The sequence below is a fragment of the Leptopilina heterotoma genome, unplaced genomic scaffold (assembly GCF_015476425.1).
Source record: "Leptopilina heterotoma isolate Lh14 unplaced genomic scaffold, ASM1547642v1 Lhet_120, whole genome shotgun sequence".
Taxonomy (NCBI): Eukaryota; Metazoa; Arthropoda; class Insecta; order Hymenoptera; family Figitidae; genus Leptopilina; species Leptopilina heterotoma.
This window is the reverse complement of record NW_025110838.1, coordinates 1,670,387-1,695,220: the sequence shown is the minus strand read 5'-3', so window position 1 is coordinate 1,695,220 and position 24,834 is coordinate 1,670,387. Positions and strand designations below refer to the sequence as shown.

The 24,834-nt window shown below is 22.0% G+C and overlaps 1 protein-coding gene and 1 long non-coding RNA gene across 4 annotated transcripts in view; one reads left to right on the top strand and one right to left on the bottom strand.

The window, feature by feature from the left end:
- Positions 1-24,834, bottom strand: part of LOC122510668 (neuronal acetylcholine receptor subunit alpha-7) — a 344,417-nt gene that overhangs the window by 107,744 nt on the left and 211,839 nt on the right. For 2 of the 3 annotated variants that reach the window (XM_043625472.1, XM_043625489.1), the window contains 2 exons: positions 21,346-21,540; positions 1,307-1,393 (listed from right to left, as the gene is read on the bottom strand). In XM_043625472.1, coding sequence (XP_043481407.1) covers positions 1,307-1,393; positions 21,346-21,540 — 282 coding nt within the window. The remainder of the gene's footprint in view (positions 1-1,306; positions 1,394-21,345; positions 21,541-24,834) is intronic. The other variant, XM_043625481.1, reaches the window with a different exon arrangement.
- LOC122510687 overlaps positions 1-24,834 on the top strand; it is a 100,682-nt gene that overhangs the window by 9,051 nt on the left and 66,797 nt on the right. The window contains exon 2 of the long non-coding RNA XR_006302456.1: positions 21,373-21,549. This is a non-coding gene — a long non-coding RNA (uncharacterized LOC122510687). The remainder of the gene's footprint in view (positions 1-21,372; positions 21,550-24,834) is intronic.

Genomic DNA, 24,834 nt, shown 5'->3' with positions numbered 1-24,834 from the left:
TGATTTTAATTTTGCTGCAAATATTGAATTGAATTTTACTGTTAATTTTTATTTCAGTTTTATAGTAAATTTCAATTTTGCTGCAAAATTAGAATTCAGTTTTACGGTCAAATTAAATTTCAATTTTACTGTAAAGTTTAATTTTGCTGCAAAATTTTATTTAAATTTAAAATTTTTTATTTCAATTTTACAGTAAATTTCAACTTTGCAATCAAATTGGATTTCAATTTTTTTTGCAAAATTTGATTTCAATTTTCCTGTTAAATTCTTGATAAATTATCGCAATGTCACTGAGTATGAGTGCAGAAGACTTTTTAAAGACAACAAATTTCTATTTTTGTTATTGTTTAAATTTCTATTTTTTTTTTGTTTAATTTTCGATTTTCAATTTCAATTTAAATTCATTTTTCATTTTTCCTCTCCATCAATTTTGTTTCTTAAATGTTTTCCCTCTTTTTGAATTTATTTTAAGAAACAAAAAAAATATTTATAATTTTGTTATCAGTAATAATTTTAAATAAAAAATTTAAATAATATAAAAAAAATAATTAATGAATAATTGATAAATTAATAGTGTGTAATATTAAGGATTCTTTGAATAAATTAGAAGGAAATTTATACATATTGTACAAAAATAAATTCACCTTAAAATCAATAATTGACAAATAGAAATTTATTGAAAATAAAATAATAATTAAATTTATATATAAGTTTTATTAAAATTGAAATGGAATAAAAATGAAAATTAAATAAATTTTAATAATTGAAAATACAATTTTAGGGACTAATCTAAGTGAAATTCAATAAAATTTGTTAATTAATACGCGGAAAGAAAATTTTACCTGGAACAGCGATAAGTTTCTCTAGAATAGCGAAAGTCTTAACTGAAATAACTAAAAATTTCGCTAATATAGAAAAAATTTATAGTTGCTCCAGATAAAATTTCTTTTTTCGTTTAAAATTTTAGGGATTAATTAAAACAAACTAAAATAAAACTAAAAGTAAATAAATTTTAATAAAAACGTCGTCATCGTTCACAAATCAGTGACAAAGGAAATTTCTTTTCAGAAATAATTTTTCAAGAAAACAACTTCGAGCAAACGGAAAAAAATATAAAAATTTTGCTTCGATACCATTTTGGTAATTAATATTTTTTTTCGTTTTTTTTGTTAGGTGGGGGGTAAGAGGGGGAGGGGGTTTAAAATACGCGAACAGTCTGGTGGCAGGACGATGCATTATAAAGGTTAGACAATAATCAGTCAGACAGATAGACAGGCTTATTTTGAGAGAGCATATACTTAGGTACCTATTAAGGGAACAGCGTCCGAAGTTGTCGGCATACTTTCTGCAACGAGGTTCAGGAACACTGTGAGCGACAGCAGGATGGTCACCCCTACGAAGAGAATCATTTTTTGCATTTGGACAAAAAAAAAAAGACGAAAAGGAAAATTCGATCAAATTTACGTTTCCTTCTGGAGAACATATATTTAGAAAAAAAAATAATGAAACTTGTTAGTAGTATCATCTCAATCACTGTTTTTTTTTTTACTGTGACATATTCCCTTTTCATATGGTCGTGACAGTTTTTTAATATATTTTATTTCACAAAGAAAAAAATGTCCTTTTTTCACTTTTGCTTCCATAAGAGAGGAAAATTCGTTTTAATATGCAAACTTCAAGTAAAGATGATGAATTTGTTGAAATTTCCATTAAAAAAGAAAAAAATATTATTTGGCATAAAATTAATTGGTCAACATTTTCAATATTTTGAAATTGATCGAGTAGAACTTTTTCAATTAACCAAATTTTTTATTTTTATTTATGTGTTTTTACTCTTATTATTGAACTTTTTTGGTATTTTTCTACTTTAATATTATTTTTTTGCAACCTTTCTACTATTATTTATTTTTTTGCAATCTTCCTATTATTATTTTATTTTTTATACTATTTTTCTATGATTATTAACAATAAAATTATTGTTATTATTTCGCTATTATTTTGTAAAAATTTGATTTGGAATTCCGTTGAATCAAAATTAATTAAATAAATATAAATAAAATTTATTTTTATGTAACAGAATTTTGATAAATTTTTAAATGTAATTTTCATTTAACCGGATTTTTTTTAAAAAACAGAATTTTTATTTTTACAAAACATAATTTTTATTTAGCTTTTCTAATTAAAACCGAATTCCAATATTCAAAAATAGCTATTAAAAAAATTATAGACTGACAAATTTTTATCGAACCGAATTCTCATTTAGTAAAGCAAAAATTTCCCTGAATATAAAATCTGTTATAAATATAAAAGACTATAATGAAAATTTAATTAAAAATTATCGTGAAATAAAAATGTCAATTTATAATTTCATTAAATAAAAGTTTAATTAATAATTTCGATAAATGATAAATTAATTAATTATTTCGTTAAATAAACATTCGATTAATAATTTTGTGAAATCAAAAAGAATTTCAAATTGTGAAAAATTGCTATTTAAAAAATTTTATTCTGACACGAAAATTTTGTGAAACAGAATTCTAATTCACTTTTCATTAAAAGTTAATTCTTTAGAAATAAAAATGCAATTAATAATTCTGTTGAATAAAAGTTAAAATATTGATTAATAATTTCGTTAAAAAGAAAAAAGTGCATTAATAAGTCCATTAAATAAAAATTCGATTAATAATTCCGTTAAACAAAAATTCAATTAATTGTCCCCTTGAACAAAAATTCAATTAATAATTCCGATAAATAAGAATTTGATAATTAATTCCGTTGAGTGGAACTTTAATAAAAAATTACGTTTAAATAAAAGTTTAATTTGAAATAAAATTTAAATAAAATTGAATGAAAATTTGTAATAAAAATTTAATCCAAATTACCATTAACTGAAAATTTAATGTTTACAATTACGATTAAATAGAAATTCTCCAAAGTGAAAATTTCCCATGATTGGAAATTCAGTTATAATAGAGATTATCCTTTATAATAATTCAATTTTCTCATAAATTTCTCATAATTGAAAATCAATTTAAATTGTAAATCGAAACGGTGCGAGAAATTTGGTTTAGTTGAAAATAATAGTTACTCAACGATATTCTCGATAAACTGAAAATTGTGACTAATTAATTTTACACGTAAACAATTTTCTTTTCTTTTAAATCACTTATTTTTCTTTATCACCATTATATCTGAAGTTGATAAACTATTTTTACATCCTCACGTTTTCTATTTGTAATTTTCAATTTACATCGTCTTTAATGTGCCATTTTCCATTAATATAATATTCATTTAATTTTTTTGTTAATTTTAATATAATTTCTTGTAGATCATTATTTTCTTAATCATTATTATCTGAAGTTGATAAACTATTATCAGTAGTTGATAAACTATTTGCTTTCTTCACGTTTTTTTATTTACAATTCTCTATTGTTTTTATTAGTCAGTTTCTATTATCATCGTCTTTAATAAAATCATTTTCCTTTTTATTTTATTAGTATAATTTTTCCAATTTTCCAAAATAATTTCCCTGATGTAGAGAAAATACTATGAATTTCCATTGAGTGGCAGTATTTATCATTTTAGTCAAGTATGGCATATAATGATAGTGGCTCTACTGAAGTATACTTCAGTACAACGAAGTACTCTCTGGTAACGCAAATACCAGAGTAATAAATAAATATACCAATTATAGATGAAGTACGTGTAAAAATTAATGATACTCTGGGAGATTAATAGTTTGTGATTGTGCAAAAGGAATATGCGTTTCATGAAAGGATTATATATATATGCAGATATACACAGATATATGTATAACTCTCGGGTTTATTGTTAATAGATGATTCCATTTAGTGTTGTAAATAGATGATGGCATTTAGTGTCATAAGTGGATTATGCGCCAAGTAGCTCTCTGTACTGATTGAAACAATCGATAATCATCTACATTAGAATGGTCATTGCCACATATGTAACGACAAGTTTATCCTAATGGTAAGGATCAGAACATGATCTCTATTAAGGACATTTCTCTTGTTCAGAATTCCAAAACCTCTTGGGACAAATCTAATGGCTATCGTGTGGTGGTCAATTACTGCGCGACGCGATGGTAAAATCATTCACGAGAGAAGCATTTCTCTAAATGCAAAAATTTCTCAATCCTTTTATGATGATAATAATTCAATTTTTTAATAATTATTTTAATAATTAATTCACGAGAGAAGCATTTCTCTAAATGCAAAAATTTCTCAATCCATTTATGATGATATAATAATTCCTCATATTTTTTGCACTATGATCTTCAATTATTATTATTTCATTGTTCTATTTGTTGTGTAATTTCTTAAAAAAAATTGTATTTTCGAAAAATTATTTATACAAATTTTAGACTTTAGAAAAAAATTCACCATCAAATTGAAAATAAATTTTAACATTTATTGAATTCATACAAATTTTTTCACTTGAAATTTTTTTTATATTAAAAATATTCTATTTTAAAGAATAGACATTCTTTTGTTGACAAAAAAAATCAGATTTTGGTAATTAGAAGACAGAAAAAAGTAGGTGTTTGTTGCGTTTGTTTCTAAAATTGCTTGAATTTATGAAAATTAGATACCGATATTATAATAGTAGGTATATTGATTAATAATTAATAATTAGTATTTCTTGATTCAAATTATAATCGTTGGCAATTTCAATTTATTTCTATTCTAATTTATCTAAATTATAATTCTAATTTCAATTAATTAAAAATTCAATTCTCCCAAAATGTTTATCTGTTGCTGTTCATAATATATATTCGAAATTTCAATTTTATCCCAATGTTTCGAAAATTAAATTTCATATTTAAATTTCGATACACTTCAATTTAAATCATTCCTTTGAAATTTTATTTTATTTGACTCAAATTTCAATTGAACTTTTCAGACAGTTCTAATTTTCATTGAATTAAATATCAAATTTATTAATGTACTCAATATTAATATTTATTAAATCGGTTTGAAATTTAATTTCTTTAAATTCAAAAAATTTTAATTTTATGAATTTCAATTTAATTTAATTTTATTTAGAGAAAAATTCAATTTATCGAAACTTAAAATTATTGAAATTTTTAGCTTTCTAAAGCTTCTCTGTTTACTTGTCAAGTTATCGAAATTTTTAACTTTTTAAACTTCAATTACTGATAAAAAAGTTTCAATTATTTGGAAATTAATTAATTACTTTGCACGTCAGTTTTTTTATTGTAAACATTTTATAACACATTTTTCAATTTATGCAAATTTTGTTCGATTCAAATTTCAATTCCTTTTTAATATTAATATTAAATAAAATATTACAATTCAACTTTTAATGAATCTTAATTTTTGTTCATTAAAACAAATTTATTATTAGAAATTTTAATAAATTTTAAGTTATATTTATTCAATTTTTGAATTATCTAAATTTCAATTGAATTTTACTGAATTGAATTGAAATTAATTGAATGGAATCGAATCAAATCGAATTGAATCTTATTGAATTGAATCTAATCTAATTCAATTGTATTGAATTGAAATGCATTGAATCGAATCGAATTGAATTGAATCAAACATATAAAAGTGAATTTTAACTATTTAAACTTCAATAATTTATAAAAAATTTTAATTATACAGAAATTAGTCACTTTGTATATTAATGTTTTTTATGTAACATTTTTTCATCTATTTTTGGAAAATAATTCATCTTTTCACAAATTTTAAAAATAAAATAATTAAAAAAAAATATTTCCAATATTATTTTAATTTTTGTTTACTAAAGTTGTTAAGAATTGTAAAAATAAAAAAAAATTAAATATAACTGATACGTCTTGATAAAAAGGAAAAATAATTTAAATAAAAAATTAATCTAACTGACTTCATTTTGTATTTTTAAATTAAAAGGTAATTATTAATTGAAAAGTACTTTAGTGAAAGTGGAAACAATTTTATTTTTATTGCCAATGAATTAAAATTGAAAATTTTTGATATTAACATTAGGAAAAAATTTCAGTAGAATAATTCGAAAATTGTTTTGTTCAAAATCTGAAATTTTTAATCTTTATACATTTTTTTAAATATTTTTTGTTCAATTGTTCCATTATTTAATTGAATATTTTAACTAAAGTAACAAAAATTAAAATTATCAAAAAGACACTTACTTTTTTCTTCGTAAATATTAAAAACTATTTTTTCTCCTTCTTTATAGTAGGAAATAATTTTTAAAAGTATGTTCACTACAAATTTTGTAAAAAATATTTCTAAAAAAGCTTTTTGGTAAATTTTCGTAGAAAAAGTTTTCAAAAAGAGTTTTTAGAAAAATTTTTGTAGAAAAAATTTTTCAAAAAGTTCTTAGAAAACTTTTGTGGAAAAATTTTTCAAAAAGAGTTCTTAGAAAAATTTATACATATAAAGTTTTTTAAGAAGAATTTTAGAAAAATTTTTGTATAAAAGTAGTTTTTCAACAAATTTTTTTATGCAAAATTTTTAAAAAAAGTTTTTAGAAAAACTTTTTGTGGAAAAAGTTCTTAAAGAAGGTATTTTAAAATTTTTTCTATAAAAAGCTTTTCAAAATTTTTTTTGAAAAAGTTTTTTCAAAATTCTTCTAGAAAAAGCTTTTCGAAAAATGTTTTTTGAAAAAAATCGTATGATACGATATATGGTAAAATTTATTTAGCGTTGGTTTGACTGCGGATTTCTTTCTAAGTATATGCGCATTTTGATAGAAGAGCATCACATGTGAGGGGAGAGAGAGAGAGATCTTGTATAAATACACAACCACGTGGACTGCTGGCGTGTCTCTTTGTGATGATAATGTCCAATCAAGTGCGCTTCTACTTTCCACAGTGCGGCCTTTCCACTTTTATATCGTACATTTCTACGAATTCATTTCATTAGTGGAATTAGATTTTTCTATTTTGCTTGAAAAATTTCTCCAACTTTTTTTGTTTAGAACTAAAATTCCATTTTCAAGTGCGTGTGTTTATCTTTATTCATGCGGCCACGAAAAAAAGCATTAAAATTAAAAATCTTTGTCTAGAAAGCTTTTTTTTTCTATAATTTTTTTTCCACAAAATAAATTTCTGTCAAATGAAAATTTCTTTTATTTCTGAAAAATCCTGGTATTTATTTTTTTATAATCCTGTAAAGTACCTAGAGTTTTTTTTAAAATTCTTTTTCTTAAAAATATTTTGATTTTGTAAAAAATATGTTTTTTTTTATTTTTCTAATCCTGGAAAAAATCGTTTTTCCTATTTTTTTTATCACTGTGAAAACTTTTCCTTGAGATGAAAAAACATTTACCTTTTTTTAATTCGAGAAAATTTTTTGCACTATTAAAGTTGTCGCGAGAGGAAAAAAGAAAAGATCATTTTTCAAAGGGAGAGCTTTTTTTCACATGAGTGTGAAATGAAAAAGTTTCAAATCATCAGGTCTGTGAGATTAAAGAAACATTGCCAAATACTCCCAATGCCAGCGTCAATATCGCTTTTTTATCACAATGACTGAAAGGCCTAAAAAAAAAAAAATGTGCTTCTACCGAAGATGAAAGGTAAGACAAAGTGGAGACAGTGGATCTCATCTAAAATTCAATATAGAGAATAAAAACTAAATTTCTGCATTTCTTCAATAAAATAGAAAATAATCGTCTTTTCTTCTTTTTTTATAAAAATTTAATTTTTGCAGAAAAAATTTCAAAAATCGGAGTTTTTGGTTAAAATTTAAATTTTGCTCAAATTCGAATTTATTTTTTTTAAGTGTGAGGGGAGATAATTAAAGGAAAATAATAAAATTAAATTAATTATTAATTAATTTAATTATTTAAATTTTGATTAAAATTACAAGAATTTAATTTTTGCTTAAAAAAATTCAAAAATTGAATTTTTGCTTAAAAAAATTCAAAAATTGAATTTTTTGATTCAAATTTCGGTCAAATTGGAATTTATTTTTCTGTTTTTTTTTGCAGGGGAAATTATTCAAAAAAATTGTTTCGGTTAAAATTACGAGTTGAGATTCACTGTTAGTGCTGTACATTTTCCTTTCGTTCGGCCTCTTTGGATATTGTGCTTCCATCGTAGAAGCTTTCCTTCGAGTCTCTTCGACCGAGAAAATGCGAAGGAGCACTTGAGTTCGATGAACCATTTACGAATACTGTATCTTCCACTAGGGAAGCTACCGGTGCCTTTGAATTTCCTTTCCTCTCTCTCTCTCTTTCTCTCAACAGAAGCGCTTTTTATTTTATTTTTTTTCTCGTATTAATGCCAAGAATTTTTACAAATTTCTTTCTTTTTAATTCTCTTTTTCTTTATTAAATTTTTCAACATATCTTTTTTCAATTACATTTTTTTCAAATTAAATTTCTTTTCAACTCCAATTTTTTTCCACTTAAAGTTCTTTTTCATAAAAAATTGTTTTTTCAAATTTAATTTTATTAACAGTGAAATTTAATTCTAAGGAAAATTTATTATTAACAACAAAATTTTATTCTAAGGAAATTTTATTAACAACAAAAATTCATTCTAAGGAAATTTTATCAACAACAAAAATTCATTCTAAGGAAATTTTATTAACAATAATGAAATTTAATTCTAAAGAAATTTTATTAACAGCAAAATTTTATTCCAAGGAAATTTTACACTACATTGTAATTTAACAATTTTTTTTTATTTGTATAATAAACTGAATACTCATAAAATTTTTAACTGGAATTATAATTCAACAATTTATTAAAATTTAATACTAAGAAATTTTTACACTACCCAACTATAATTCAACAATTTCTTTTATTTAATTATTTAAAAATACGAACAAAATTTTACACAACATTATAATTCAACAATTTTTTTATTTATTTAATAAAATTTAACAGGAAGACAATTTTATTTTACATTTCATTTTATTTACTTATTTGTTTATTTAATGCAAAGTAAACTTTTTTTCAACGAAAATTATTTTCTTGAATATATTTTCTTTTTTTTTTGAATTTTTCATTCTAAAAGCTTGCTATCACTGAATGGTATGGACTTTGTCAAGAATCGATAAGCATTAAGAAAGTCAAATAAGCTTCTTAAAATGGAACATATAAAATAGTCTTCTTTACTTGACATTATATTTTCAATATAATTCGTGATTTTCCTTTCATGGATAATTTCAGCAAAAAGAAAAAATTTAATATCATTTACTGAGTGACGTAAAACAGAATTAAAAATTAGAAACTTAAGTATTTAAAAACAATTTATTGGTTTTAAAACAAATTAATCTCTTATTTTTTTATTGTATTTTTTACTGTAAATTTTTACGTCGTGTAAATTTCTTTCCTTGAAATAAAATGAGAAATTTTAATTAAATAAATTATTGCTAAACAGAATTTTTCTCCGGAAAGAATTTTTTTAATGAGAAGAATTTACATTTAAAGTTTTTACATTAAAAAATTTAATTTGAAAAAGTTTTCTAAATAATTTTATTTAAACAATTGGTTAAATAAATTGTTAAAAATATTTATTATAGAGAATTTATACAAGAACGAATTTTTATTAAGCGAACTTCTCATTTAACTAAATTTTAATTATAAATCAAATTTCCAACTGATTTTCCACAAAATTTTTTTTTAATTAATTAAAAATTAATTTAATTCTAATATTAATTTAACCAAACGATAATTAAACAAATTTTTTATTCTAAATTTATTTATTTCTAAATATAAATTTTGAAAAATGGAAATTCGGTCAAATATAATATCAATCAAATTAAAATTTTGCTTAATCAGTAGTGCAAAATATGCTAAATTGAAATTTGGCTAAATGAGAATAGTTTTCCATTGAAAATTATTATCAAAAACTCTAATTCAAAAAATAGTTTCAAGTTTAAAAATTTATAAATTTACTAAAAGAGGAAATAAATAAAAATTAGAAAATAGTATTAAAAAACTATTTATTGAATTTGTATTTTTTTCCTAATGAAAATTTTTACAGAGAGTAAATTTCATTGGTTGAAACGAAAAAATACGTAAATAGAGATTTCGCTCTATTTGAAAATGAATTTTACGTATTTGGAAAATTAAATGTATGTTGAAAAGCATTTTTTTTTTAGAGAGATAGAGTGAGTGAGAGATTATTTAAAAACAAAAAAAAAGAAAATTTACATGAGAGCATCCACTCGAAAATATATAGAAACTATCATTGATCGTGTGTCATATTGAATGGTTGAAAGTTTGATGGGTATTTTTTGACAAGGAGCGACACTAAACCCTCGAATGATTCATTGCAAAAAGGCAGAATAACTGATAAACGACTATTTGAGTTCAATAAAATTCTGATAGAAAGGGCGCATATTTGAATATATTTTTTTGTTTTTTGTTTTTTTTTTTGCAGCAACAGCAGTGCTTTAAACACTCACACGCAACGAATTTATCGCTGACACAAATCACAGGGACACTTTGACAATGAGTCGAGATTGCCCTGCAAATGTTTTAACGAGTTACATTTCCTCTATTTCTCTCTCGCATTCATGTAACTCGGGAAATTACAAAATTATCTTCCTCACTCAAGCGAACGTTTTGCTTTTATTTTTTTGTATCTTTCCTTTCTTTATTTTTTTTTTTTTGCTTCTTTTCCTTTTTGTTTTGCTTTTCCTCCTTTCGCTTTTTCCAATTAAAACCGAAACATGCAAGAAACAAGTTCTTCTTCTTCTTCTTCTTCTTCTTTTGCAATCTGAAATATATCTTTTGTCTGACGGGGGAGAGTAAACTAAAAGGCCCTCAAACGAGCGGGTAGGGAAGCTTTCTCTTGTTGGAAGTACGTTTACAAAGTCAAGATAAATGTCTGATTAAGATTTTAAAACTTAAAATGCCAAGCTCTTTCGTTGACGAATTTTCCTTTTTCTTCTTTTCTTTTTTTTTTACTCCTCTTCCTCTCTCTTTTTGCGAAATTGTTTACTGCACACAAGTGAATTAACTGAGTTGGATGGGAAAAGAAAGTTTAATGAACTTGAGTTGCGGGGGGAATTATTTTTTTTGCATTAGTAAATAATTGACGAGAAGACGTGTTCCTGGCGTGTTAATGGAATATTTTTAGTCACATGGCGAAACTATGACAAAATATTTCTAACCATGTCGAAATATTTTTAACAATATAGTAAAAAAAATATTTTAACAATGTCAAAATATTTTTAAATAGTGAAAAAAATATTTTAACGATGTCAAAATATTTTTAAATAGTGAAAAAAATATTTTAACGATGTCAAAATATTTTTAAATAGTGGAAAAAATATTTTAACTATGTCAAAATATTTTTAAATAGCAAAAAAGATATTTTAACGACGACAAAATATTTTTAAATAGTGAAAAAAATATTTTAACGATGTTAAAATATTGTTAAATTGTGAAAAAAAATATTTTCAAGAATATAATAAACAGAGAAATTTTATCATACAAAGAAAAAGAAGATACTTTGAGAAAATTTACAATAAATATTTATTTTTACCAAAAATTCTACATTTTTTATAAATTTTTAATACCCTTTCGATAAAAATAAAACCACGTTTTAACGTTTTTCAAATTTATGTAAAAATTTAAAATAAATTCAGGGAAACTAAAGCAGTAAATAATAATAAATAAATATTCTTAGGAAAAAGAATGCCTTCAAGAAGAAACGAACTCGTTAAAAAAAATTAACAATCTGAAAATTTTTCGAATTGACATTTTTTGACAGCGATTATCTCAAAAAGAAAATAAGATTTTTCCTTGAAATTTTTTTCATTTTCTGAATAAAATAATATAATATAATATAAAAATAGAAATAGAAATTACATAAAAAATTTTTAATAGTTAATATAATTTTAGTTTAAAAAAATATTTTTACCATTTTTCTGAATTAGATAAAAAAGAGGTATTTTTTAGATAGAACTGAAATATTCTTTTTCAATGTAAAATAAAATTTCTATACTAAATTGAAAAATATTCTTCTCGATTAATCGTTCGGTTCACTATTATCAAACAAATGTTTGCTTGAAGTTAAACAAATGTTTGTTTGAATAATTACTGTATGAATAAATGAAATATAATCAATTAAGTTTAAATTATTTAAAACTTGACCTTAAATGTTTATAATGTGGATTCAAACATTTTATTTCATTAAAATATTTATAATTAGAACTTTTTTTAAATAATTACATTCAATAATTAATTGATTAATTTTGAAATTTAATTTCAATAATTATTTATCTGTGAAATTTGTAAATTTGGTAAATTTTCACTTTCTTTCCAAATTTGAATTAGTAAAAATGTTTACTAATTTGAATTGGTGACAGACTTTTTGCTTTTGAATTGGTAAATTTAACTAATAAATAGTAATTTCTACTAATTTATTTACCAGTAATAAATAGTAATTTCTATTAATTTATTAGTAAAATTTACTAACAAATAGTGATTTTTAATTACTTATCAGTAAAATTTACTAATAAATAGTCATTTGTACTAATTTGAAATTTAAATTTACTAATTTAAAAGCAAAAAGTCAAATTCAAATTCAAATTCAAATACTAATTCAAATTCTTAAACATTTTTACTAATTAAAATTTAGAGAGTTAGTTACAATTTGTAAAATTAATAAATAAATAAATAAATTTTAATAATCAATTACAAAATTTAATAAAAAATAAAATTTAAATTCAACCTTCAATATTTAATTCAAATATTTATAAATTTAATGTCAATTTTAATTTTAATTTTTTTAACATTCGATTTAAATGTTCCATTTAAGTATTCAATACTCCACATTTGAATATTTATAGTTAAATATCAAATTAAATTAAATTAAACATAAAATTTTAAAACCAATTCTATAATTTAAATTTTAATTTGGAATAGTAAATTGATCTTGATTAATATTTAAATTTAGGAATAGTTATAATTATTATTGGTTGGAGTGCAAATTTTATTTGATTTATTCATTCTTGACGTGAACGATTTGATATTCCCTTGTTTCGTACACACTTTGAGAAGTGAGAAATTGCAGGTGTTGGCCAATTGTTGGTCCAGTAACAATAATGCAACAAGAGAGAAACTTCTGACTACTTGAGTCCATTCTAATGTAAATCAACTGCCAGTCGTCTATAGTGGATTATATACATATACATATGCGCGAAAATCTAAATTCTCAAGTCTCTAACATTGATATATATATACTCTCAAGAATATGTCTTTTGTTCAATTTGTCCAAAATTCTATTATTATTTTCAACACTCAATTTGTTCACTTGAGAGAAAATCTCACCGAAAAAGAAAGTTGACTAACAAAAACAAAAGAAATAACAAACAAATATTAAACAAATACGAAAGACAAAAGAAAAACGAAAAATAGTAAAGAAAACAAAATAGTAAAATACAAAAAATAAAGAGAATTGAATAATTAAAAAAATATTTGAATAACAAGACAACTATTCATGGGGTGACCAATAAGGAATACTTTCCGACAGAACGAGCTGTATTCCCATTAATTTGATTCCTTTCCCTCTTTTATGATTCCTGAATTCCGTCGTTATTGATTGCTGTATTTTTTTGGCACCTTTCTTCAATTAAAAAAAAAATTGTTTTCTTTTTTGCAATGCTAAAAATTAGTTCAACTTTATTTAAATTAAATAATTTAATTTTTAGCATTTTTTTTCTGTTCTGTAATTGAATTTTTTTTAATGTATTATTTTTGCATTACACTCATTTACCAGAAAATTTTGCTCAAGCACCAGTTTTCGTCCCAACGAACCGCCTTCCTGTAATCTAATTAATCGACTAAACTATATTATCTATATACTAATTATTTTCTATCTTTTTTTTGCAAATTTTATTTCCAAATCTTATTTTTAAATCATTTTTTTTCAAATCTTATTTTTAAATCATTTTTTCAAATCTTATTTTTAAATTATTTTTTCATATTTTTTTTCAAAACCTTTTTTTCAAATCTTCTTTTTCAAATTATTTTTTCAAATCTTTTTTTCCCTTCGATTTTTTTTTCTTTAATATACTTTTTTTCTTTTTAAAGAAGATCTCACCGAAATCCGATCCAAATTCAAATCACGTTCTTTTTTCGTTTGTGATGATAACTCGGACGTCCGTTTATGGAGAAGTGTGAACATAAAAATGTGAATGTCCCAAAATGGTGCGCGTGTGTTTAAGGATCGAGGAATTTTTTTTTGAGAGCTGAAATTTTTCTCCACATGTATGTACATGGAAGCATAAATTAAAGTTTATTTGTCCTAAAACAATTCCTTTAAAAAAAAAAAAATTACTAAAAAATTACAAAAAAGTATTTTTAAAAAATACAAAAAGTATTAAAATATTACAAAAAATTATTTAAAAAATTACAAAAGTATAAAGAAATACAAAAAATTTAAAGAAATACAAAAAAATATAAAAAATATTTAAAAAATATTTTCTTTCTATAAATTGACATATTGGGAAAAAACACCTCTATACTTAATTCTTTTTCCAAACTTAACACTCCTATCTTTTCAAATATCTAGAAAGAAAAATGAACAAAACTTTCGTTTAGGCGAGAATTGTGCTTTTTGTATAAAAATTTTATCAACTTTTATACTGAAAATAAAAGATTTTTAGTTTTTATGGTTGAAAGGATTTTTAAAACAGAATTTAGAGAAGTTTCGAAGAAAAGACTGAGTAGACAAGAGAGAAAAGGGGTGGAAGAGAGAGAGAGAGAGAGAAAGAGTGAATTTTTAGTTTTTTTTTTGGTGAAAAATTTTTTCCTTTTTTTTCATACAACCTGGTTTAACCAGTCGGTAAAAGTTTAAATGGAAAATTGTGTCGTGAATGTTTAAGCAGTCTCAATAAAAACTTTTTAAGACTTGTTTCACTACGAAAGGTATAAAGTTTCACACCCCTAATTTCAAGGCCTTAAGAGATTTTTTTTTATGATAAAAAGAGATTTGTGTTTAAAAAATACCAAAAACAGAAAAAAACGAAATAATACAACATTATATATTAATAATATTAATAATAAATTTAATATATTTATAATAATTTCGTTTTTTTCTTTTTTTCTGTTTTCGGTTTTATAAATAACATTTTATTTATAAAACCGAAAACAATTCGGAATTCTCTTTTCAATTTAAAAATATATTATTATAATTATAATCATAATAACAAATTATAAGTAATAATAATAATTATTATTATTAGTATTATTATTATTATTTTTCGTTATTATTATAATTAAGTAATAATATAATTTTTTAATGCCTACCAATTTCCAGAAAGAGAAAAATAATAATTTTGAATAATTATAATAATTAATACATTACTATGTGATTAGTATCAGAAAAAGAATGTATCCCGACAAGAAAATTGATTAAAAAGTTTTAATTTCCCATAAATATTGTAAATTTTGCAAAATTATCTGATCTCGCGTTGAACTTTAGGGAAAATTTGAAAACTTCAAATAGTTGAAAGTTTGGAAAGTGAACTATAGTCTTGATAACTTGATTTAACTGCGACTACTATACATATATATATAGTTATGAAACGACTGTATACGGGGAGGAAAAAGATGAGCCAATATAGAAGCACAGTATGACCATTATTTTGGGTTTAAGTACTCTCTCCTGTGCGACAATCGATTAGTGAATATCTCTTATAGATTGAGTTTAACTGAACCAGATTAAGTTAAATTGAATTAGAATTGCATTAGTTTAGTCTGTACACTGATTGTATTACTCACTCGATAATAGTAGCTATATACAGATAATCAGATCAACAAAATTTTATTTCCATTTTATTTGGTAATTCACTGGTGTTTAATTTTTAGAAATTATTCGGAAAATAATGTTCGAAAACTGATTTTTATTGAGGAATTTTTTTTAATTCTAAATTTGTCAATCCTTCTATATTTATTTATGAAGTTTCTTTTTTAAATTTTTTGTGGCATTTTTGGATTCTATTTTGAATTTTTTATTGTGTTTTTTTAATTTTGGTTCTAATTTTTTTTTATTGTATTTTTTATTTTTGTTTAAAATTTTATTTATTTTTAAATTTTGAGTATTTTCAAATTTTACTTTAACTATTTGATAGTACTTTTGGACTTTATTTTGAATTTTTGTTAGTATTTTTGAATTCCACTTTGAATTTATGATGGTATTTTGTAATTTCACTTTGAATTTTTGATAGTATTTCGGAATTTCATTTTGAATATATGATAGTATTTATAATTGATAATTTTATTATTTATTAAACTTTATTTATTAAATTATAATTTTACTTCGAATTTTTGAATTTTATTTTAAATTTTTATATTATTTTAAATTTTACTTTCTACTTTCTCTAACTTTCAGTTAAATAAATGTTTATTCAACTGGATTTTTCTCAAAAATGAATTAAGCGAAGAATTTACATTTAAGCGGAAGTTTTTTCTAAATAATTTACAATAATTTTCATCATTAATTCCTTATTAACGAAATTTTTCCTTAAATGAATTATACCTATACAATTGAAATTTCCATTTAACTAAATTTTCAGTAAAACAATTTTCAGGTTTTCCATTGGAAATTTTTATTATTGAAATTTTTTTAACATTAATTTATCCAGCCAAGTGTTTACTAAATGAAATTTTTACTTAAACTAATTTTTCATAAAAGGAATTTTCATTTAGCCGAATGGAAATTTGGTTAAATAAAAATTTTGTTAAACGAAAATTCAGCAAAATATAAATTCCGTTAATGGAAAACTGGGTTAAATGAAAATTCGATTAAATTGAAATTAGGTTAAATATAAATTGTGTTCGGCAGAAATTTGGTGAATTATAAATATTATAATATGAAAATTTTGATAAATATAAATTCTGAGAAATGGAAATTCGATCAAATATAAATTTTCTTGAGTCAAATATAAATTCCGCAGAGTTATTATTTATTTATAAGAAAATTCCAGTTGAATATAAATTCAGCAGGAATAAAGTTTCGCTGATTAAAAATTAACAAATAATGCAGAATGAAAATTCACTTAAATATAAAATTAATGGAATGAAAATAGTTTTTGAATAAAAACTGATTAGTTAAAATTTGTATAGTAAAAATTCTACTAAATAGAAAAGTAATTTTTGTAAAAACTAAAATACGCTTTATTCAAAATTCGAACTAATAAATTTTTGCTAATTTTAATCCTCATTAAAAAAATTGTTTTTAATTGAAATTCTATATTTGAATACTTGAATGAATATTCAATTGAATAATATTCAATTAGTGAAAAGTTTCAATATTTGAAAAAACTACTTTATCACTAAAATTTTATCTTGTAAATATAAGAAGTGAAAAAAAAATAAAAAACTACTTTATGACTAAAATTTTCCCTTATAAATAAGAATCGCAAGTAAAAAAAAATAACCATCAAAAAAGCTCGAAAGCCAACGAAAGAAAATGGATTTTGACATTTAATGATAGATACCCATCTACTCCATTTCATCTGTCAATAGTAAATAATTGGCGCTAAAAGTTAAATCGCTTTTAGTTTACTACGGCATCGTCAGTTTTGCGATAGTATCGATTCCAATAAATGGGTGTGGTTATCAATTGATAGTATGCGATACGTATACATCGCGAAAAGCTCATAGCCAATTGAATGTTTATCTATTATACGCATAATAAATATCCGAGTCGTTAATATAAATATAAACCAACCAACAAAATTATTTCCCCTTTTTCAAATTAAATTCATAATATCAAAAACACTATATTTTCAATTTATTCCTCTACTAAAAAAGAAATAATAATTTTCTCCTTTTTTCCTAAAAATTTTCACCCATCTGCTAATTCACTCTCTTTCTCTTTGACATAAACTTCAAGAGAGAAGATTACAAAAGTATATTAAACGAAAGTTTGAGAATATTATTTTTATTCAAAACGCCAATAATCGCCCACAGCTTTTAAACATGTAAATCCAAGCGTGAAAAAAAGAAAATTTAAAAGAGTTCTTTACATATACTATATAATAGAGAAGGAAAGAAAAAGTTGGTTAAAAAAAGGGGGAGAGAAGAGCTTTCAAATTGAATGTAACGTATATGTATGTATATATATGTTGGATGAGCTCTGAACTAATATGTAGGTACGTATATATGAAGAGCTGTAACATGAAACAATCCTCTCTCTATATATCTATATTGTGACGCATGTAATCGAGAACAATGAGAATCTCCGTCTCGTCGGATCGTCCGAGTATCACCATTTTATATGGATCAATATCGTTATTATCAATTTATACGTTTTATACATTTTAGAAATTTTAGAAATATTATCAATATTTTAGAAATATTATAAATTTTACAAATATTATAAATTTTATAAATTTTATAAATATTACAAATATTATACATTTTATAAATATTGTAAATATTATAAATTTTATAAATATTGTAAATATTTTAAATTTTATAAATATTGTAAATATTATAAATTTCATAAATATTATAAATATTGTAAATATTATAAATTTTATAAATTTTATAAATTTTATAAATATTGTAAACTTTATAAGTTTTAAACATTTATAGTTTACTCATTTAAAAAACCCAGATAGCACGTAAGCTTTCAACAAGCTTAACGCAAGATTGCTACAATCTTCAAATGTCCTAACCCATAGGAAGCTGAAAAAGTTCTATAGAATTTCACTAGAATAATTCTAAATGAATTCTAGTGAATATTCTACTAAATTTCACTAGAATGATTCTTTAGAATTTCTACATGAATTTTACTGAATTTTAGTGATTCTTAATTAGAAAGAATTTAAATTCGTAAAATCTTAGTTTAATAATCTTATTTTAAGAATTATTCACTAAACTTTTTCTTTAAATCAATTAATTTTCGAAAAAGTTCTTCGACAATTTTCAAAATCCATTTATTTACAATATTCAATTTTACAAATTTCAATTATTCGAAAATTCTTCAATTAAATATATATTAAAAAATACAAACTTCAAATAATATAAAAAAAATTCAATTATACACTTTTTCAAAAAAAAAAAATTAATTTCAAAATTCAATTATTTCTAAAAAATTCACACAATTTTCACAACAATTCGCACTCTAAAGCGCGCGGCTAACTTCTTACTGCCTTTTTTAAATCAAATTATCAATTTTAAAAATAATAGAATTTTCAAATTTTCAAATTAAAATTTTTGTTGAAAACACTAAAAAAATTCAATTTTAGAGAAATTACAAATAATTGCAGACATTCAATTATTAAAAAAAAAAAATTCTTCTTATAAAATTTAACTATGTTCAAAATTTGAAAAAAATTCCAATTATCTTCATAAGTAACAAAATTCTACTGCAAAGTTCAATTATTTCCATAAATGTCAAAAAAATTCTTGTCAATTTCAATTATTTTCCAAAATTTGTCTAATTTCAATTATTTTCATTATCTAGTATTTTAATAAAATTTTCCAAAAAGAATTCAATTCTTTAAAAAAAAAATTTAATAAAATTGTATGCAAACACTTAATTACTTTCATAAATAATAAAAATTTCACAGGAATTCATCTTCATCTTTTATAACAAATACTTTAATAAGTTATTTAATTTAAAAAAGGTTTGAATTTGAATCTTTTGAATGTCTTAATTCCTGTGGAAAATCCTGTTCCAAAAAATAAGATTAAATTTAAAAATAGAAATTGGACAAATATTTTTCTTCCTTTTCTACAACAAAATAATAATTTTGTTAAAAAAATTGTGATTCATTAACAAAAATAATGCAAAATAAATAAATTTTCTATTTCTTAATCACAGTTGTTTAACAATTTTCTAATTTTGTTTAGAAGTAAAGAACAAAAATTTGCATAATTTCAGTTTGACAAAACATAATATTTAACAAAATTTTAGTCTCTTAATGATAAGAAGTGAAAAAAATTCTAATAATTTATTGAACAATTGAATGTTTCTTAAAAGTTAAAATACAAATTCCCGCATAATTTTATCAACATATTTTTAAATAATTGAATTCTTTTGGCGATTTTTAATAAAGTTTTTAAGAACAATTACATTTTCCAAAAAATTCTATTAAAATTGTATTCAAAATAATTGAAATTCTGCATTGAGTTTTATTATTTATGAAAATTATTAAATTCCTAAAAATAATTTTATTATTTAGAAAAATAATTAAATTCAATTGCAAAGAAATTTATAGAAATATTTGCAAATAATTGAATTTCTGTGAAATTTTTATTATTTTATGAAAATAATTAAATGTTTCCGTAGAATTTTATATTAAAATTTTTTTAAATACTAGAATTCTTTTGGAAAATTTGATTAAAATATTACACATTGAAAATCATTGAATTGAGTAAGATTTTTCAAAAGAATTGAAATTTTGCTATGAATTTTATTAAAATTTTTGAAAATAATTGAAATTTTGCCAAGAATTTTATTAAAATTTTCGAAAATAATTGAATTTCGGAGAAGAATTTTATTTTCTATAAAGATAATTGAAATTTTGACGAGAATTTAAAAAATTTTTTTTACATAATTGAATTTTTGCGAAGAATTTTATTACATTTGAAAATAATTGAATTTCTACAATCATTTGTAATTTCTCTAAAATTCTCCAAATTATATCCTACAATTTACGAACTTTTCATTCTTTTTTTAATCAAATTACTGACTTTACGGACCTTTTTTTTAAAAAAATGACTTTTACGGACTTGAATCAAATTTACGGACCTTTATGGGATTTACAAATCTAGTTCGAGCCCGGTAGTAATCATATAATAATATAATGTTAAAAATATTATTGCACGCAATTTATGTTCTTTCTAATTAAAAATCACTAAAATTTACTAAAATTCATGTAGAAATTTTATAGAATCGTTCTAGTGAATTTCTACAGAATATTCATTAGAATTAATATAAAATGATTCTATAGAATGATTCTAGTGAAATTCTATACAACTTTTTCAGCTGGGGTAAGCTATTCTTGATGTAATATTGTGGTAAGATTGCAAAACTTGTCCGGCAAGCTTGCTGCAAGAATACCTTCTATCTGGGAGTCATTTAGTTTTATCATTAATAATAATAAACATAAAATTTAGAGAAAAAAAAATAAAAACAGTATAGTACGTATAATTTGCTGAAAGATAAGAACAAATAATAATAGGTGCCAACCAATATGAATAAAGAGGCACTTTTTTTTGTTAATAATATTATAAAAATACACAAGTGAGAAAGAAAAGGATGGCGCAATGTTTCTCGCGTTTTCTTTTCTTTTAAATATACAATATAAATTTATATGTAATATATAAAACAGGGAGACTTAAGAAAGCGATAGAATTGCATGCTAAAAATTACATTACCTAACGTGAGTTTTTCTCCTGAATCAGGTGGTAGAGTGAAGCCAAGCAGCGCCATACTCGAAATAAGAACGCAGGGCACGATGAGATTAAAGAAATAGTAGAGGGTACGTCTTCGAATTTTAATTGTGAATGTGATGTCAACATAGGGTTCTGGACAGCATTGATAATTGATGGTGTTCTTCTTTCCTGGCATTCCTGCAAAAGGTAAAATCAATTTATATTAATAAATTTCTCCATTCTCGCATCGTTTGCTTGCCTGGTTCATCGATTTTATTTATTTTTTTTTTAAATATATATATTCCACAAAAATATGTGTGTTATATGGGAATATATAAATTTTATGTATAATGTATGGGATATTAGTGGTTTTGTATTAGTACCTATAAGTTATAAATAATATATATGAAATATAATAATGTATAATGCATACAGTATGATATATGAAATATGTCGTATATTTTAATATGGTTGTATATTAAAATATTAAAATATTTAAATATATGGTATTTTAAAATCGGTTAAACAAATTTTTTTATATTCTTTATAGAAAAATATTAAATACGTATTTTTTTATTTTTCCAAATTTGACAAAATTTTCGAGTTATGAATTTTCGAAATTTTGGATTTTTAAAAGCAGACCTATTTTTAATAACATAAGTTTGAGAATATTGAGTTTAGAAAAAAAAATTAGAAAAATGTTTAGAAAGTTTAGAAAAAAGAAAGAAAATTTTTGTGTTTTTTCATCTTTTAAGTAATACAGTCGAACCTGGATAAGAGAGAACTGGATAAGCGAGAAACCTCTATAAGCGAGAGAAAATTGCTAGTCCCTTGAACTCTCGCTTATCTAGGTTCGACTGTATAAAAAAAATTATTTTAAAAAAATTTTTAATAAAAAAAAAACTATTTTTTTTATAAACAAACTAATTTTTTTTAAATTTGTCCGTGATTAATTTTTATTTATTTTTTATTTATTTACACCTGATACTATACAGAAAATTTTTCTAAAAGACCCAATTTTGAAAAAATTTTTAAACTCCTTAAAATCAATCTGCCCATCTCGGGTCATTTAGGAAAATTTTCTGTATATTATCCCGTATAAATAAATAAAAATTAATAACGCCCAAATTAAAAAAAAATTAATTTGTTTATAGAAAAATATTTTTTTTATTAAAAATTTAAAAAAAATGATTTTTATTACATTACTTAAAAGTTGACGAAAAACTAAAATTTTCTTTCTCTGACAACTTTTTTCTAAAATCAATACTTTCAAACTTATGAGCTATTGAAAATAGGTCTACTTTTAATCATCCAAAATTTCGAAAATTCGTATCTCGAAAATTTCGGCAAATATGGAAAAATAAAAAAATACGTATTTAATATTTTTCAATAAAGAAAATGAGAAAAAAATATGTTTAACCGATTTTAAAATGCCATAGAAAAATTTCACTTGGAATTCATATATTTATCTTCAGAAATCTTTAAACTAGTCAAAAAAATTAATTCAGATTTTGGTTATAATTTTTTCGAAAATATGATAAATGAAATTAAATTTCACAAACAATTTTAAAATTACTAAATTCTTGCAAAATTTTTATCAAAAAATTTGAAAAAAATTGAAGTCTTTTGAAGAATTTTATCAAATTTTTTTTTTTTAAATAATTGAATTCTTTCGAGAAAATTTAATTAAAATTGTATTGACAATAATATTGAATTATCGCAAAAAAAATATTATTATTTACAAAAAATAACAAATTTTTCCTAAGAATATTATTAAAATTATTGAAAATAATCTAATTCTTAACAAGAATTTTATTAAAAATTTTTTTAAATAATTGAATCTTTTTGTGGAAATTTAATAAAATTGTTTTGAAAATAATTTAATTCCTGCGATGAATTTGACTGTTTATAAAAGTAATTGAATTCTTCCAAAGAATGTTTTATTAAAATTTTTGAAAATAAATTCTTATCCTTAAAAATTATTTTAAAATTTAAATAATTTAATTCTTGCGATAAAATGTTATTAACCATTTTTGAAAATAATAAACAAGAATAGTTAATTATGAAGATAATAGGTGAATTTCTTAAATTTTGAATTTGAAATTATTTAAGAATTAATGTTTATATTTGAAAATATAGAATTTTCAAATTTACAAAATAAAGAGAACAAAAAAATATGCAATATACAATATACAATGTACAATACAATATACAGTATACAATACACAATAAACCGTAAACCTTATGTAGTATGTAATTTATAACGTATTGTGTAGAATATATTTCGTATGGTATATAATATTTAATATATAATAGATAATATATATTATATAAATATAATATAATATATATTATTATGCATATTATAATATAAATTATAAATAATATGATACATACGTGTGAGGTACAACCGCACATTTTTCGGAACATTTAACCTAACAACATATAATATATAATATACAATATTATATAATATACGTGTTTAATACATATAAACACATATTTTGCGGAATATTTGATCGCTCGATGAACGTGTGGCTCTCTGCAAAACTCGAAGAAACATTTGCGAAACGACAATTGCGGTCGAGATACTCAATAGATTTTCCCTTCAGTGCATCAGTGAACGATGGTTGATTCAATGCTTTTACGTCTCAAGCTTCGGGAAACACGCTTTCGATCGTTTCTTTCAAACAAGAAACTATCTCATCGCTTTGAAATGATGTTTATTTAGAGAAGCAGATTACTCGTCTTTATGTTTTAATTTTATTCTCTAGATTTGTGAATTACATATTTTAACACTCAATTTTGTAAAAAAAAATTTACATTTCTCTTTTCAAATCAATTTTTTATTTTTGAAATGTTTTTTTTATAATTCTAATTTTGTAAAAAATTGATATTTCTCTTTTGATATCATTTAATTATTTTTTGAGTGTTTTTTTATAATTCTAATTTTGTAAATAAATTAACAATTTCCTTTTGAAATTTGTTCTGTTTGAAATATGTTCTTTTATGAAATAAATTTTTCTTTTTGAAATATGTTCTTTTATGAAATAAATTTTTTCTTTTTGAAATAAATTTAAAACAAGGAGGAAATAACGTATTTTCTAAAAAGATACTGTACCAGCTATTAATGAGACGAAACAATTTTTCTAAAAATTCGTTCCTAGTTACTTTTATTATTAGCAAAATTTTTTAATAATAATTTAACTAATTAGTATTCAGATCAAAAACTAAAAAAAAATTAATTATTATTTTTTGGGTTTTTAAATAAAAAAAAAGTAGATGCATTTTTTTCTCTCTTTTTTTTGTTTGTTACAGAGTTTAGTTTCATTTTAATTTTCCATCGGTACAGGAGTGGAATTTGTATTGATAGGCATTGTTTGGAAAATTTTTCATGAATCTTTACGTGATAACAGAGATATGAATTTTTTGAGCTCCAAAAAAGCTTTTGTACACTATAAATACAACCCAATGTTCATATAGATATTAAGA